We start from the raw sequence: 16,594 nt of genomic DNA on the forward strand, positions 1-16,594 counted from the left end.
ACTGCTCTCTTTTTTTTTTTTTACCCCCAGTGAAGTGCTCCCAGTGTAAAAGTGTTTCAGACACCTATGACCCTTACCTCGACATCGCACTGGAGATTCGGGTATTGATGGGGCTCTCGCATCTTTCATTGTGTTTATGAATCCATTGGTGGGGAGAAGCTAAGGGGTTAGGAAAGACTGCCATTTTTGGAGTGGTTACTGTGAGTCCTTTATTGGAGACTCTTAGCAAAGTTACTAGGATTTAATAATCACCTAGCAGGCATCCTGACCATACTGAATTACCATTCTCAATCATCAGCTTATCTTTTGATATCAATAAATATTAGAATACATATGTGATCTTGGAGCATATTTAAAAGAAATCTTTGTAACCTTTCCTAGTGAGAGCAAACTTATTTGCAGCAACATTTTTTCCATTTATTTTTTATTATTTAAATAACTATGTAAGGACACAAAATATATTTTTCATTGTGAAATACATTTTTCCACTTAAAGTAACCATCAAATACGAAAACAAAGGGAAGTAGAGCATATTGACTTTCCCTTTTACTCAGGAGAACATTCCACTGTGACAGAACAATGTAATTAATGAAAAATGGGTATGTAGAAAACCTATGCATTTTTTGATATGCACCCAAGAAACAGATTTTCGAAATAGTGGTTGTTTATGCAACTCTGAACTTGGGATTACCCTTGCTATCACAATTCAGGGAGCATCCATATGCATCCAATCCTATCTCAAAGGTGTCCTCGGAGTACTAATTTAGTCCATGCTGCATTGACCTTGCAGATTTGTTGTCCAGTGTGTTCTATCCATCAGTGTGACTGCAGTATTGCCCCGTCTACCTGGACACCTTCCCGTGCCTATACACACGAACACACTTCTGATCGGTTTCATTTTCCCCTGGTAATACATGTTCAGTTGGTTCTGTGACTTCCTAGGCTTGGATGTAACAGACCAACCTTTTTTAGGTTTAGCCTACTAGACCGCGCTTACATGGTCGGTTGTGAGACACATTGTTGCTTACCAACAACATATAGGGGTTGCAGCCTGCCCATTGCTTACCATTGGTTGGCTTTACTTGTCACTCACTTGCCTTATTTTGTGCCCCAGCTTGTCAATCCTGTGTTTATTCCACCTAAGAAGCCTCTCCTATTTACACTCTGTTTAATAGGCTATCATCTCTGCTTCCACTGCTTTCTTTTCAAGTGATAATTTTTCTATTGTGTTAATCACTACACGAGTGCGTGTTCTTATGAACAGTCTCCCTTGTTTACATCTCTCCCTCTGACCTCTGTTTCTGCTTCTCACTTCCCTCTTATGCTAGTCTCCCTATTACTTGCCGCCAACCAGTGGTGCATTTTGTCCTTTCTTATGTTACTTTTGCATCCTCTCCAGCCCTCCCTGTGTTGCATCCACGTTCTACCCCATACCCCATCCTCCCCTGTGTTACTTCTGCATTCCTTCTCCTCCCCCATTTTCTTCTGTTTCCCCACTCCCAAAAATCTTTTTGCATGTCTTCTTTTTAGTGACCGATCTATCTTTGGCCAGTAACTAAAGAAAAAAAGCACCTGGGTAATTTTGTAGATGTTGGCATAACGCAGGTGGCCACATCAAAAGGCTTTTTATTTTTACATTTTATCCACATTAGACAGCATCTTGGATTCTTTGCAGTGTGGCAAAAACCACTGACAAAGCCTGTAGGTCACAAAGACCAGATCTATTGGCTTTGCAAATGGTTGTTGAGAGTGGACATCTCCACATGCCATACGTCCTAGTGCTTTCCCAGAAATGTTGCCTGGATCCAAGGTGGATCCTGACCTGATCGCTTTGCTGCAGCTTTCAATCCTGCACATTGGCTACTTACCAATCATAATTCTTTGGTCCCTAAAGGTTGCTCCCCTAGTGCACTCCCTGCACCAGTTCTGATGATGAAGCGGTCACGTGCTTCTTAGAGAGACTAAAAGTAGAAATGCTATACCCTATGGAATTGTATGCCACTGAGCCATCCATGCTAGAGGAAGTAGCTATTGTCATTCCTCCCCATAGACTTCTCCGCAGCCATTTTTTTGTGGACCTGTATGTGCTTGATTTTCTCTATACTTGTTGCAGGTATAATGTTCCTTGAACATTGAACAATCCTGTAAGGTCAATTCTGACCTTTCTCGGCACAAGCTATTGGATAATAATAATAATAATCCTAGTATTTGTAAAGCGCACAGCTACCCGTAGGTTTCCCGGCTCTGGGGGCAGTGAGGAAGATTAAGCGAGCTATTGCCCAGAGTCACATGGTGCTGGGCTGACCTGGTGCCAGGAACGAACCGTGATCCCCAGCATCCGTCGTCAGTCACCCTGGCCGCTGCGCCACACCTCTTCCACATGGATAAGACTATACTTTTCTTAAATAGGGAAATAAACAGCCTAGTGAGGGCCCAATTCTTGAATTTCTCCCCTGATCGCCAGAAACTGATTTTCTTACTAAAGAGGAAAAGACTACGAAAAAACGCTTCCTCGGGAACAAACAAGAAAGACTCTAATTGGGTCTGCCTTAAGGAGGCGGCCTCAAAGAAAAATGCTAAAAAGTATTGGGAAATACCTGATTGCTGTGGCTCAAGGGCAAAATACCTATCCCCATTAGAGAGGAAGATTGGAAAGTGTATTTAACAGATTTGTATTCCGATAACCCTAACTCTCTGGGAAGCCTTATTCCCTTAAGTAATCTATCTAGTCTGTTGGCATCTAGCTTTGCTCCATCAAACTGTAAGGTTGTTAGACTCATTAAAAGAATGAGGTCTTCAGGAGCTATGGGCCCGCACCAAATTCCCATGTCTTTGATTAAGAAAGAGACCCAACTATGGCCACACTTCTTGCCCCTCTTTTTAGATATTGCTACCAACTAGGAAAGATTCATCCTTCCTGGTCTGGTAGTATTTTAATTCCTCTTTTTAAAAAGGGGCTTCGGCACCACCGAGTCAACTACCGGCAAATAACCCTATAGGACTCAGTTGTGAAAGTTTTTGCTCGCAGCGTACTGGATCATCTCAATGATTGGGTGTCTGAAAAGAAAGTTCTCCCTCTTGAACAAGCCAGATTTAGGAAAGATCATTGTACCATAGATAATATTTGTATGTTGAAACTAATTGAAGAGAAGTACACTCAATTACGTAACTCACATATGCATGTGGCTTTTATAGATTTTACAACAGCCTTTGATCAGATAGATCGCCCTTTACTTTGGAAAAAACTTCAAAAAATGGGAATCCTCTCACCCCTTTTATCTGTCCTCATGGCCCTGCACTCCAATACATGGTCCCAGGTTCTCCTGGGAGGAGATCAAGGCCTATCAGCCACAAATCATACAAACAAGCATTTGCACTGCAATAGGTCTGGCATTGGTGCGTGTTTGAGCTATTGGCATTGTAAATACCAATGCCTTTTTTATTTATGCATTTTAAAAACCAGCAAGCGGTGCATAAACACACACTTTGTACTTTCACTCATTCCTCACGTGAAGCAACTTTGGCAGTAACTACGTCTCTTTCACTGCCAGCCTTGCTTCTCATAAGCAAGGACTATAAGTACAAAGTGTGTAGTTACGCACCACTTGCAGCTTTTCTACACACATATATAAAAGGCATTGTCATTTACAATGCCAATAGCACAATCTCTTGCAAATGCGAGACCTATTGCATTGCAAATGCTTGTTATAACTGCTCTAGAGTTCAGAAACTGCCCTTAAGTGGTGTCAATGAAAACAGCTTTTCTCAAGCAGTTGGCATCATTTATTCAATAAAAGCGCCTTTTGCATTTGAAGATAAGTGACTTGCAGCGGTATCTGATGGGCTGGTGCACTCCTCTGGGATTATGGACCCCTCCAATGGTGATCCCTTCCACGGGCCTTATGTTGGATGCAAGCGTCAACGTGTACTCTTGTGAAGGGTGTGCCACCGTGCAAGGGAATAGTGGGGGAAAAACTCATCAGAGGTATGGACAAGTTACTCAATAAACATAACTGCCAAACACTACAATATCTCAATCTACGCAACCGAACTAAAATCCTTTACACAGAAACAGTTCAGCAGAAACTCCATTCACAGTTATCACAGCACATAAAGCTGCAGTGTAGGTGCCACTCCACACAACACAATATGGGGTTGCAGCAGTTACCAATGCAGAGAGAAATGGGTTTTGTAATCCATACTTAACTTCATTTGAACAACAGCAAGCAATAAGTGCTGTCAGTCTATGAGGCTGGTGGGATGGCTCACAAGTGAGACAGTCAATGGGCATATAAAACAAGTGATATGTATGTATGTATATATATATATATATATATATGTGCTGGCTTTTGTCTAACTACTTACAGTATTTTTGGGGATTTATTGACATGGAAAATAAAACTTGAAGAAAGAATAAAAACAACTTAAGAAACCAAGCAAGAAGAATTGTTGCTTACCTCGATATCTCAGTTTTTTTTTGTTTTTATGATTGTAAAAAAGTACTGGTGAGGACCAGTAACTGGGATACTTAGCGGCGGGCAAACATTCTGTTACCCAAATTATGTGTGTGTGTATATATATATATATATATATATATAGCAGTCAACCTTTCCTCAAACGATCCGCTCAATCCTGGATCAAGAAGGGGACGGACTCCGATAAGTTGTACCCAATTTAGTTTATTTTTTGTTTGTGCGCTCTGCCGCCATGACGCGTTTCGGGCTCAGCAGCCCTTGATCACATGACGAACCCCTCGTGTAAATCCCTTTTAAAGTGACAGTGCTTAATTTTTTGCCATTGACATAGAAGAAAGATTTTACCATGATGTAGATGCTTTTAACATGATAGCTCTAGTCACTTGTAATTGTAAAATACAATAATACATTTGTTCCTCATTGCTATATAATTTATACAGTAATATAGTATGCTGTAATCTAATGTGAGGCTTGAGCTGTTGGCTCATATACCACTCAGTCTATTCGTGAATGTATAAATACATAAATAAATAAATAAACTGCACATATAAAAACAGAGCAATACAAATGGTAAAAAAACATGTTAAAAGCAAAGTTTGTTAAAAACAAATTTCATTTTAAGCAATTGCTAAGCAGCATGGTAATGTTCTAAGTGTGCAAAACGGCAAGTAAAGTGCAAAGTTGTGCAAAATAGTGCAATGGAATCACCTGTGCATTTATTCAATTGTTTTTGGAGAATTTTTTTCCTTTCTGTAAAACGTGATTCGTAGAAATAAAATGTAGGTCAAGGGAAAAGATAAAAACGGGGAAAAGAGGAGAAGAGAGAAATGTGGCGGAAGGAAATTACAAATATATTTAAAAATATCTGGATTGTATGTGGATAACATTATCTTTCAGTGGAGAGCCCTGGACCTTGAAATCTAATTGGTTCAAGTTTTTTTATTGTTTCTCAGTTAGCTATAGATTTCTTACAGCCACGTATAGAGATCTTCCGTGGTGTTGAGCCCATGTGGGCTTTTACTGTCCAGTTCCAATATGTATTTGGTCTCCAATTTTCTGAGGAGAGCCTCACGATCACCGCCTCTTCTAAGAGGTAGGACGCAGTCAATTGCAAAATATTTAAGGAATTGTATGTTGTTTGCGTGACAATCCCTGAAATGTCGGGCCACCGGATATGAGGTGTCTATATTGGTAATTGCACGTAGGTGTTGGAGAATTCTCTTGTGGACCTGCAGCTTAGTGGATCCCACATACTGCAGTCCACATGAGCACTCCAACACATAAATGGCAAATTCCGTTTTGCAAGACATGTTTTTGGTGATCATGTGTGGTTTTTCCTCAAAAGGACTGATGAATGATGTTTTGTTTATTGCGTGTTTACAAGCTTTACAGGTTGGGCACTTAAAAAAACCCTTACGTTTAGTTAGCCAGTTTGTTATAGATTTAATTTCTGGACTGCTGTTAACCAAGAAATCACTAGTGGATGGTGCCCTTCTGAAAGTGATGGTTGGGTTGGAAGGGATAATCTCAGTCAATTGTGCATCTAGGTGTAGCAAATACCAGTTGTTTCTAATGATTTTGCTGAGGCTGTCTTTTTGTTTGTTATACGTTAGGATTAGTCTTATCTCATCTGTTTTGTTCATGTCAGTCTGAATGCTCATGGATTTAGTTTTACTGTTGGAAGGTTTAAATAGTAAATCCTCCCTGCTCATGGACCTAGTCTTTTGTATAGCCTCCTCAATAGTTTTTTTGCTATATCCTCTTTGTATGAATCTGTTTTTGCTTTCTTGTTGTGCGATTGCTAGGTCATTTTCGGTGCTGCAGATTCTTCTAATCCTAAGCATCTCACCATATGGGATGCTGTGAATAGTGTGTTTGGGGTGAAAGCTTGAGGAATGTAGCGTGGTGTTACCTGCAGTGGGTTTGCGGTACAGTTTTGTTTGAAGCTGGTTATTGGCTACATATACCTTCACATCTAAAAAACAAACCTCTGTAGTGTCAATTGTACTAGTAAAATGCAAATTGAGATTATTATCATTGATGTCATCTATAAATCTCAGAGCTTCACTTTCACTCCCACCCCAAATTATAAAAAGATCATCAATGTAACGCATCCATTTTATCACATGATTAGTCATTGTTGTAGCATGTGTGGTTTTTAAAACAGTCTCTTCCCAATAGCCCATGTGGAGGCAAGCATAACTTGGTGAAAAGCTAGCCCCCATAGCTACTCCTCGTAGTTGCTGGTAGATTTGTTGATTAAACATGAAAAAGTTGTTGTTTAAACAAAAATGGATAAGACTGATCAACATTTTGTTGTGCTGATGGAATTGGATCAGTCTATTTGATAAGAAATATTCCACCGCTCTCAGTCCATCTTTATGATTGATTGAAGTGTAGAGGTTAGCAACGTCCAGAGTTATTAGAAGATAATTGTCATTCCACTGAAAATTGTATATTTGCCTGAGGAAATCAGAGGTATCCTGGACGTATGATGGTAGTGCTTGGACTAGATCTTGTAGGAATGAGTCTATGTAGATGGATACGTTTTCAAGTAGACTTTGCTTGGCCGATATTATAGGCCGTCCTGGTGGATTTTGGATGTCTTTATGTATTTTTGGTATGAAGTAGATTACCGGCATAATGGGATGGTCTTTTTTCATAAATTTGTATTCGTCTTGGTTGAGAAGGCCAATGCTTTTCCACGCTAAAAGTTGTGTGAAGAGTTCATTTTGCGCCTGTGTTGTTGCTTGTTTGTTGCTAATCCTGTAACATAATCTGTCGTTTAATTGATTCATAGCTTCATCAGTGTATTGTTGCAGGGGCCATAGCACCACGTTTCCACCCTTGTCTGAGTTGCGGATGACCACTTTATCTTGTTCCTTCAATTTCTTGATTAATTGATTGTATTTTTGTTGTTGAAAGGAATATTTATTTTTTGTACATGCCGTCTTATACTTAAGTTTTTTTATTTCTGCAACCACTGTTTCGCTGAATGTGTCAATGTTGTCTCTAGGTAGGATTGGCACAAACTTGGATTTAGGTTTTAAGTTGGTTTTGGGCCTCTGATCTGTATTCAAGTGTTGTTGTGCCAAGATAGATTGGGAGGAGGGGGACAGGGTACACTCTGGTACGTTGTTTTCTAAGTCCTGTAATACACCTAGAGTGTGAACATCGGATATGGCTAGTTGGATGGTTTCCCCAGGTTGGTTTATTTTCGTGGAGATATCCGGTTCTTTACTCGGCTTGAGAGCATGAAATCTGCGGAGCTTGAGCTTCCGTATGAAATGATAGATATCAGCTCTGGTTTGTGCATAGTGAATATATATATATATATATATTCACTGAAAAAACCATAGGTTTCACACAGGTTATAGTTAGGTGGACATTTCACTCGTAAAAAACCAATGAAATTCCCCCGTTATAGTTAGTTCAGATAACTATAACTCGCACGCCCGCAATCCACTGCTCATGACGTCACACATTACATCACTCATGACATGGTCAATAACATCACTCATGACATCATCCTTGTGATAGAGTGGCGGTCGCGCGAGTTATAGTTATCTGAACTAACTATAACGGGGGAATTTCATTGGTTTTTTACGAGTGAAATGTCCACCTAACTATAACCTGTGTGAAACCTATGGTTTTTTAAGTGAATTTGCAAGTTTTTGAAATGCTAATTCCTAACTATAACGTGTGTGAAACCCCATGAACAGAGGGTTTGGCAGATAATCGAGCAGAGGAACCATGTGTGCGGGATTGGGGGCAGTTGTAGCTCTGGGACCCTGCAGCCAGAGACATTTTAAGGCATGGGCAAAGTAGGCTCTGGTCCAGGGATTCAGCCTTTCACAGGGCCCCTGATAGAGCCAGCTCTGCTCTGTAGAGAGTCTTGCCTGGGTGATTTTTAAAAATTGTTAAAAAGATTTTTTTAAATAAGCTTTCCTTTCATTATTTTTAATGTGAGTGATTTGTGAGAGTATTACAGACATTTTGCAGAGAAATTGTGTGTTAATGTTTCATGTAACATCCATAAAAAAGCTTCTTTTATTTAGATCGAAAAAGGACCTCACATATTAAAAATAAGAGGGTGTCACAGAGATGACCTGACCAAAAAGGGCACGAAAGTGCTTAAAATGGATCATAAATTCAAAGCTGTTCTGAAAAGGGGCCACTAAAATACGTTTGGCCCAGGGCCCCCAAAATCCTTAAGATGTCCCTGTGTGCAGCGTTGGGGTAGAGGGGAAACTGAATATCCACGTGGATTCGGGGTTTAAGGCAAAGTGGAGGCTCTCTGGCCTGGCTGGTGCGAGGGACAGGCCAGGGGGTTTGACGGCAGTAAGGGCTCTGACGGGGGAGATACCTTGTAACAAAACGAATATTTCCCAAGGGAAAGTCTAAGTCAGAGGTCATAGATTCATGCATGAGACACATTAACCAAGTGAGTTACAACACCAAGTGACTTGCCCTTTTAGAAAGTCAAGCGGGAATATCACCCACATTATCTTTGACTGCCAACGGACACCAAAAGTGTTAAAAAAGCTTTTCACAACGTTCTGCAGGACCAGCTCTTCTCGGGTACACGTAAAGAGAATAAGAGGAAAACGTGCACTCTGCAAAACATATTTTAAGAATGCCACATTCACCTTGCACTAGTATTGCACTCGGGAGGATTCGTCAAGCGGGGGCTGAGAAAAAAGGGGGGTCCCAAAACGCGTTTTCCCCATGCATTTTTCCATAGGACCTTTAGACACAGCTACAGCCCGAACGGCTGAACAGAATTACTTGAAATTTGGCAGAGAGGTAGTCCTCAGGTCAAGGATGTGCCTTTTGTAGGTCTGGTGTAAATCTGTTCAGTAGGTCCTGAGAAAATAGCATTTAAATCAATATATATATATCTGTAAGCGCGCTCCGTGCACTTACCGTAAGCTTACCGTACGCGTACGGTGCCGTGCCCGAGCTCAATTCTGATTGGTGGTTACATGACTGTAAACATTCGAATCGGTCGAAATCAGGAAGTGTCGGCCGCCATTTTCTGTCTCTCGCACTGAGAAACAAAGGTGGGGAACGTGAAACGGGGGCAACGAAGAGAGTTGCAGACCCCCTAGTGTTTGTCAGGGGGTCCAAGAAGGACCCAAAAGTACGAAAAATAAATTTAATAATTAAAAAAAAAAATCGCGGGGTACGCGTACGGTAAGCTTACCGTACGCGCACGGCAAAAAAAATAAAAAAAAATAAAGAAGTAACAATCACATTTATTAAATAAATTAAAGGACCCACAAGGGAGAAAAAAACAAGGGTGTGCGCATAGTGAAAAACCAGAAAAAATAAATAAAAAATAAATACATAACTTAGCATTTAAAAAACCGTACAAATTCACTGAAAAAACCAAAGGTTTCACACGCGTTATAGTTAGGAATTATCATTTACAAAACCTTGCAAATTCAGTTAGCTGGACATTTTACTGATAAAAAACCAATGAAATTCCCCCGTTATAGTTAGTGCAGGCAACTATAACTCACGCGACCGCAATCCTCTGCTGATGCTAATACTGTATTTAGACACTTATTTGCCCATGTCTTCTTCCATTAAATTTTAGCTATACATATATTACAAATATTTTTTTTTCATAAAGACACATATGTCATCAGCAGAGGATTGCGGTCGCGTGAGTTATAGTTGCCTGCACTAACTATAACGGGGGAATTTCATTGGTTTTTTATCAGTAAATGAAAATGGCGGCCGCCGCTTCCTGGTTTTGACCGATTCGAATGTTTACTAAGATCTAACAGCCAATCAGAATCGCGCTCGCGCACGTCACCGTACGCGTACGGTAAGCTTAACGTAAGCGCACGGTAAGCGCACCGTAAGCTGGCTCAGATATATATATATTGATTTAAATGCTATTTTCTCAGGATCTACTGAACAGATTTACACCAGACCTACAAAAGGCACTTCCTTGACCTGAGGACTACCTCTCTGCCAAATTTCAAGTAACTCTGTTCGGCCGTTCGGGCTGTACCTGTGTCTAAAGGTCCTATGGAAAAATGCATGGGAAAAACGCGTTTTGGGACCCCCCTTTTTTCTCAGCCCCCGCTTGACGAATCCCCCCGAGACTTTCAGGGTAGGAGCGGAGCGTAGCGCCCCACCTATTTTGAAAATTTCGCGAGGATTCGTCGACCGGCGCCAAAGTTATTCCAAATAGAATGTTGCGGATTTCCTATGGAAACAGGGTCCTAACTATCTACTGGCGACCGCCAGTAGATAATATATATATATATATATATATATATATATATATATATATATATATATATATATATATATATATATATATATATGAAAAGGAAAGTTCAAATCCCTGCTACTTCCACTCAACGGCGGCGAAGAAGGAAACTCGGACCCCGCTGGACTTCAGGTAAGATGTTTTTATTGCAGATCACAACCCACACACGACGCGTTTCGGGCCTCAAGAGCCCTTGATCACATGCAAATTAACCCTTCACTTTCCGCTTTTAAGTGTGTTTTGAGTGTACCACCCACTTCCCCTAGTTCCGTGTCACATGGTAATAGACAAGGTAGAAAGACTTGCAATGGGCGCTAGTGTAAGCTAACTCCATTATATAAAATCATAGATGCACTTAGAAAGACTGGGGCAAGCAGCACAGTGGCACATGAGCACGTTGTCCTCTTTATTGCAAATCAGAGGCAGTCATGCTGGACTGCTAATAAAAAAAGGGATGGCACGTGGAGTACATCATTGTTGAGCCGATGTTGAGGCTCGAACGCTGCCCCCGGCTCCCTAGCCGGCAGCTCTAACCCCTGAACCACAACAACCTCTCCCTCCGAGGACAGCATAGAAATGGGGCAACTGAGTGACTACTGCTTTTTGTTCTTTCCCATTTACTAACTTTTGTTACAATGGGGCGCCAGTGCGCGATTATAAGAAAAGTAAACAAACAGAAGGAAAAAAAAACGTGCGGCCGCCATTCTGCCCCCCCTCCTATTTGTTTACTTTAATTTCAATCGCGGTACTCGCGCTTTAGTTTTAAACATCTGAAGCTAAAGCGCAGGTGCCGCGATTGCTTCAAAAGTAAGGAAATAGAAAAAAATGCAAATGTTCTATTTCCTTACTTTTTAAGCAATCGCGGCACCCGCGCTTTAGCTTCAGATGTTTATAGCTAACTCGCGAGTGCCGCGATCGGCATTATGATGGTGGGGTGCCTGGCCCCTCCAGCCCCCACGTATCAGCGGCCCTAGTTCCAACATACTTTCAGCTAAGAGCCACCCTTCAAGGAGCAATGATTAAAGAATGTCGCACAGTGACCCTCCTTTGTTATTATGCTGAGCACGCTGTCTACATTACATAAAGCCTCCACGGGCAGCTGTATGGGATGTTTTTGTCTTCCACTGCTGCTATTACATACTACTGAACATGCTTCCAAGTTTGTGTTTTTTAACTCTAACCTAGGATTGGTATTGCTGTAATTCATTGTTTAACATATTCAGAAGCTCTTGCGTCTTATTAAAAACTACTTCACGTTTGACCGTCGGTGGGTGCAGCTCTAGTGAATCGGTGCATCGTGGTGTGAGGTGCGCTTGTGAGTTCTCTATGCAGGGTGTGATCTAGTTTGACGTGCTGGTTTAGTGCGCCAGAAGTATGCCTCCAGGGCAGGAGACGCAAGGAATTTTTGAACTTCGGCAGCACAATAGTAATGTGTGTGTCTGGTGGCTATGCGCAATGAACTGAAAAACAGGTACTGGTGTGCTCGTGCAAAGTCTGCAACCCAGCAGCTTTATTCATTGGCTTGGAAGTGGTGCTGCAACGAAGTGATTGAAGAGGGCCAGTTGAGGCTGCAAGGTAGTAAATACATCACAGGAGCTAATGAGCTTTTCAAATACTTTTCGAATGCAACGGAGTCATCAACAAAGTCATGAGGTGGGTGGGGTTTACGGGTGTTTATCTCTTGAACTAATTGAAATACATTGGTAGGAGGGACATTCTAATATACTCTTAAGGTACTTTCATAACTGTAGGAGTGTGATGTTAGTAATTGTGTTGTTACTGTAGTTGGCAGTGCGGACATTGGCAATGAGCAGTGCACGCAGAAATTACACCCTTAAGAGAGCCCTAGCACTTATTATTTTTCCGACAAATTAAGTACAGGTTAAAGTGTGAGCAGGGTCAAGCAAGTTGCATTCATATACACATACATTTTAAGTGCTATGTGGAGTCCATAAGGCGCCGCACAGATCACCACAGGAATATATATTTCCTTTCTTCTGCAGCCAGCCCATAAACCGCTCCTCCGATGCTCGCGGCGACAGTTCAAACACTAATTAAGAAAATTAAGTCCTGACCCCCAGAAATAACTGCCGGAGCCCACCACCTGCAACAACCGGCACAAATTAAGCACTTTGTCTAAGTGCAAAGATTATTCTATCCTGACCACAATAATACGGCGGTCCACAACTCCCGTCTGTGCTACTGATGTGTCTTCTCAAATATGTCAACGCAACAAAGAGACTTGCGCAGCAGGTACTTTTGTTCGATATTTCAGCTTTCGCTTATGTCCAAATACACAACCATCCTTATTTTAGCAGCCACAACGTAATGCAAGGGGTGTGCAGTAATAGCGTGTATTTTTTGTTGTTGCTTTGCATGAAAATTATTATGTGTTTATTTACGGTGTGGACGAAAAGAACAGCTCGTCAACATACTGAGCAGATAACTGGTCAGAGAGCGGTTAAACGTAAAGCAAACGGGACAGGAAACAGAGCTGCGTGGAGACGTCCCCTGTGCAACTTTCTGCAGCAGTTGCGGCAAAAGGCGAGTCAAACCCTAGAAACCCCCCGAAGGGGGGCAGTGTTATATAAAGCAGAGCACTGACCTCTTCACACACTGAAACCAGCTGTCCCCCTGCTCCTCCCCCGCCGCCTCCATTCTTAAAGCACGAGATTAGAGCTCTGCGGCAGGGTGCTGCCAGACCTCCATTTGCTTCCCCCTCCCCCTTTCATTTCACCTCCCCCTTCCCTCCCCTCAGCTAGAGTGACAAAAGCACGCCCTCGGTGGAACTCTAACGTGCTAGGCACTTTTCCCTCCTCTGTTGCCAGTAGATCCCTCTTCTGCTGCCAGGAGAAGTAACCGAGTTTATAAAGTTTGCGCTTCAAGTACATGCAATTTTCCCCCTTCACAATATAAAACCCGCAGACCCCTTTTATTTTACAAACAGGTTGCCAGGCATGGGGCCACACCGACAAAGGGTCTTCCGACTGCTGCCCACAGGGCTAGTGTTTCTGCCTGTGGCCCCCTCTCTGCCCATCCCATTATCAGCTCCTCATTCACCTGCTCCTTTAAATTCATGCATTTCCTTGTGCAAAACTCCAACACAGGCCGGGATTACCCAGCAGCTGGAAAATGAAAGCAGACACTGTAGAAAAGTCCTTCTTTTAACGTTAGCTGCACAGGACATCCGGCCTGGCCCTTTATCAAAGGTGGACGCGTCTGTCGCTTTGTATATATCCCAGAATGCATTATAATTTAACACGGAATAATAATTACCAATAGGACTTATGGTTTGTTAAATACTTTTTTCAAAATTAGTATTTTTTTGCCTTTTTACCCTAAACTTCATATATGTTAGTATTCCTCTCCTAGCACACTTACAGTTTGCTCTTTTCTTATTATAAAGTTTCCGTCTTCCTTCTATCATAATGGGATTCCCTTTCACTGCTCCTATAAAACAGAACAGCGCCTACAACTGTAGCAATCACCACAAACGAGATCGAAGGTTCAAAGCAACATTGCAGTGTTTGTGGGATACTTCTTACCTATGGGTCACCAGACATCAATCATTCGGTGCTCTCAAACTGATAACAATCTCAAAGTCAGGCTCTGTGGGTTTTATTTGCTGCCACAGCCTCCGATAAAAGAACAATTGGAAGATTTCCCACCATGCCAGACTTCTTGGCGCTGGGAAGAAATGAAGACCGGAGCGCTCATTCCTACGTCATGGCACAGAGTTCGCTCTGTTGATAACAGTTACCAGTTGTTTAATAGCTTAAAGCCCCCACGTTACATCACGGGTCACACCAAAACAACGTCCAGCTTTCTCATTTCCTACAGGCGGACACTTTTAAGTGTGATGCCACAGTCGCGAAATTACAATATAAAAGAAAAAAGATTTCGTATACCAGCAAAATAGTAAAGATCTTTTAAATACTGTACATCTACAAATTGCACAAAAAGTTACCTTGTAAATGGAAAAGCTTTTTTCTTTACCACTTTATCAACATTCAAAAATATACATTACTTTACAATATTTACTGTCCGTTTCTGTTTCACAAAGAAATATATACTTCTTTTTCCTCACTCTGGTGCGTTTATTTTAGCATTTCACATTGTTGGCCTTAGATTAGGGTTTATAGCCAATTGAACAATTGCTAAAAAGAAAGTTGAAATTAATTACTGCCACACAATGTAAAAGAGTTTTGGGAGATGCTTTTGTGAGCTCTATCGGCAATGATTTTACACATCACACACTCCACTACCTTATTGTCTCGCAACTTCTCTCTCTTTTCCCACTCAACATCTCGCAGTACTTACAAACTCTTATTTGGTGTACTATTTGACCAGATAGATTGCTGTCAAACACCTCTGTAACGAATTTGCTTGCACAACGATAAATTCACTTACTTTTCTACATGTGCATCTTTTATGTAACATGTCAAACACTATCTGTATTTGCCTCTTTCCTTTCTCACTACACACTATTTTAGGTACACACTTTAAAAATACTTCTCTATCCACACTATTTTAGTTCTTCCCCCTATCCTCTTTGCCTACAACTCTCTGACTCCCTCTCCCACAGACTCCCTCTCCCACAGACTCCCTATCCCACTCTCTCTCACTGATTGACTCACTCAAAGACTCACTCTCTCACTAATTGACTCACTCTCAATGACTCACTAATTGACTCACTCTCACTGACTCACTCTCGCTCTCTCACTAATTCACTCATTGGCTCACTATCACTGACTCATTGGCTCACTTTCACTCACACTCTCACTGACTTACTCTCACTAATTGACTCACTCTCACTGACTCACTCTCACAAATTGACTCACTCTCACTGACTCACTCACTAATTGACTCACACTCAATGACTCACTAATTTACTCTCTCATTGACTCACTCTCTCTCATTGACTCACTCTCTCTCATTGACTCACTCTCTCTCATTGACTCACTCTCTCTCATTGACTCACTCTCTCTCATTGACTCACTCTCTCTCATTGACTCACTCTCTCTCATTGACTCACTCTCTCTCATTGGCTCACTCTCTCTCATTGGCTCACTCTCACTGGCTCACTCTCACTTACTCTCACTGACTCACTCTCTCACTAATTGACTCACTCTCACTGCCTCACTCTCTCACTAATTGACTCACTCTTACTGATTGACTCACTCTCACTGACTCACTCATTGACTCACTCTCACTGACTCACTCATTGACTCACTCTCACTGACTCACTCACTCACTAATTGACTCTCACTGGCTCACCATACCACAGGAATGTTCCACAGGCAAATAAAAACTTTCTTTACAGTATCCTTGTTGCATCCTTTTGTAGTGTGATCGATGTATACTACAGTTACACATATAAAGAAATCAAGGCCGAAAGCAAGTACATTAAAATTAAGTAAATATTGCCTACTTGCCACTAGAGATATGGGAAATAGTAACTGTGGTTCAAGCATGCAGACAGCGCGGCTTGTTTGCAATTACATTAGAAATGCTAAATTAACAAGAGTCAGCAGGAAACAGACCAGAGGCGCCACTGGGGCAGAAGCCAGACAGAACCATCCTCCTTGATTGCTGTTTCCCCTCAGCGGAGTCCGTGCTGCATATACTTAAGGAGCCTGCGAGGTTAATAAGGTCACATTTAAAATTCTGCTTTGGCTTCCAGCGCTTAATATTTGACTGCTCCCACACGCAGGGTGCCAGAAGAAACGGATATGGTGTGATACATAGAAGTAAGAGGGAACAACTGTCAACAAGCATTGGCATAGCCAATAGGTCTCGCTTTTGGGACCCTATAAGTGTTTAACTATGC

At 41.6% G+C, this 16,594-nt stretch overlaps 1 protein-coding gene and 1 long non-coding RNA gene across 4 annotated transcripts in view; one reads left to right on the forward strand and one right to left on the reverse strand.

Moving 5' to 3' along the window:
* LOC146810458 (uncharacterized) overlaps positions 1-13,490 on the reverse strand; it is a 115,533-nt gene extending 102,043 nt beyond the window's left edge. The window contains exon 1 of the long non-coding RNA XR_014966593.1: positions 13,370-13,490. This is a non-coding gene — a long non-coding RNA (uncharacterized LOC146810458). The remainder of the gene's footprint in view (positions 1-13,369) is intronic.
* USP36 (ubiquitin specific peptidase 36) overlaps positions 1-16,594 on the forward strand; it is a 698,649-nt gene that overhangs the window by 115,866 nt on the left and 566,189 nt on the right. For all 3 annotated transcript variants that reach the window (XM_085617464.1, XM_085617466.1, XM_085617465.1), the window contains one exon: positions 31-101. In XM_085617464.1, coding sequence (XP_085473590.1) covers positions 31-101 — 71 coding nt within the window. The remainder of the gene's footprint in view (positions 1-30; positions 102-16,594) is intronic.

This window comes from Triturus cristatus, chromosome 7 (genome assembly GCF_964204655.1).
Source record: "Triturus cristatus chromosome 7, aTriCri1.1, whole genome shotgun sequence".
Taxonomy (NCBI): domain Eukaryota; kingdom Metazoa; phylum Chordata; class Amphibia; order Caudata; family Salamandridae; genus Triturus; species Triturus cristatus.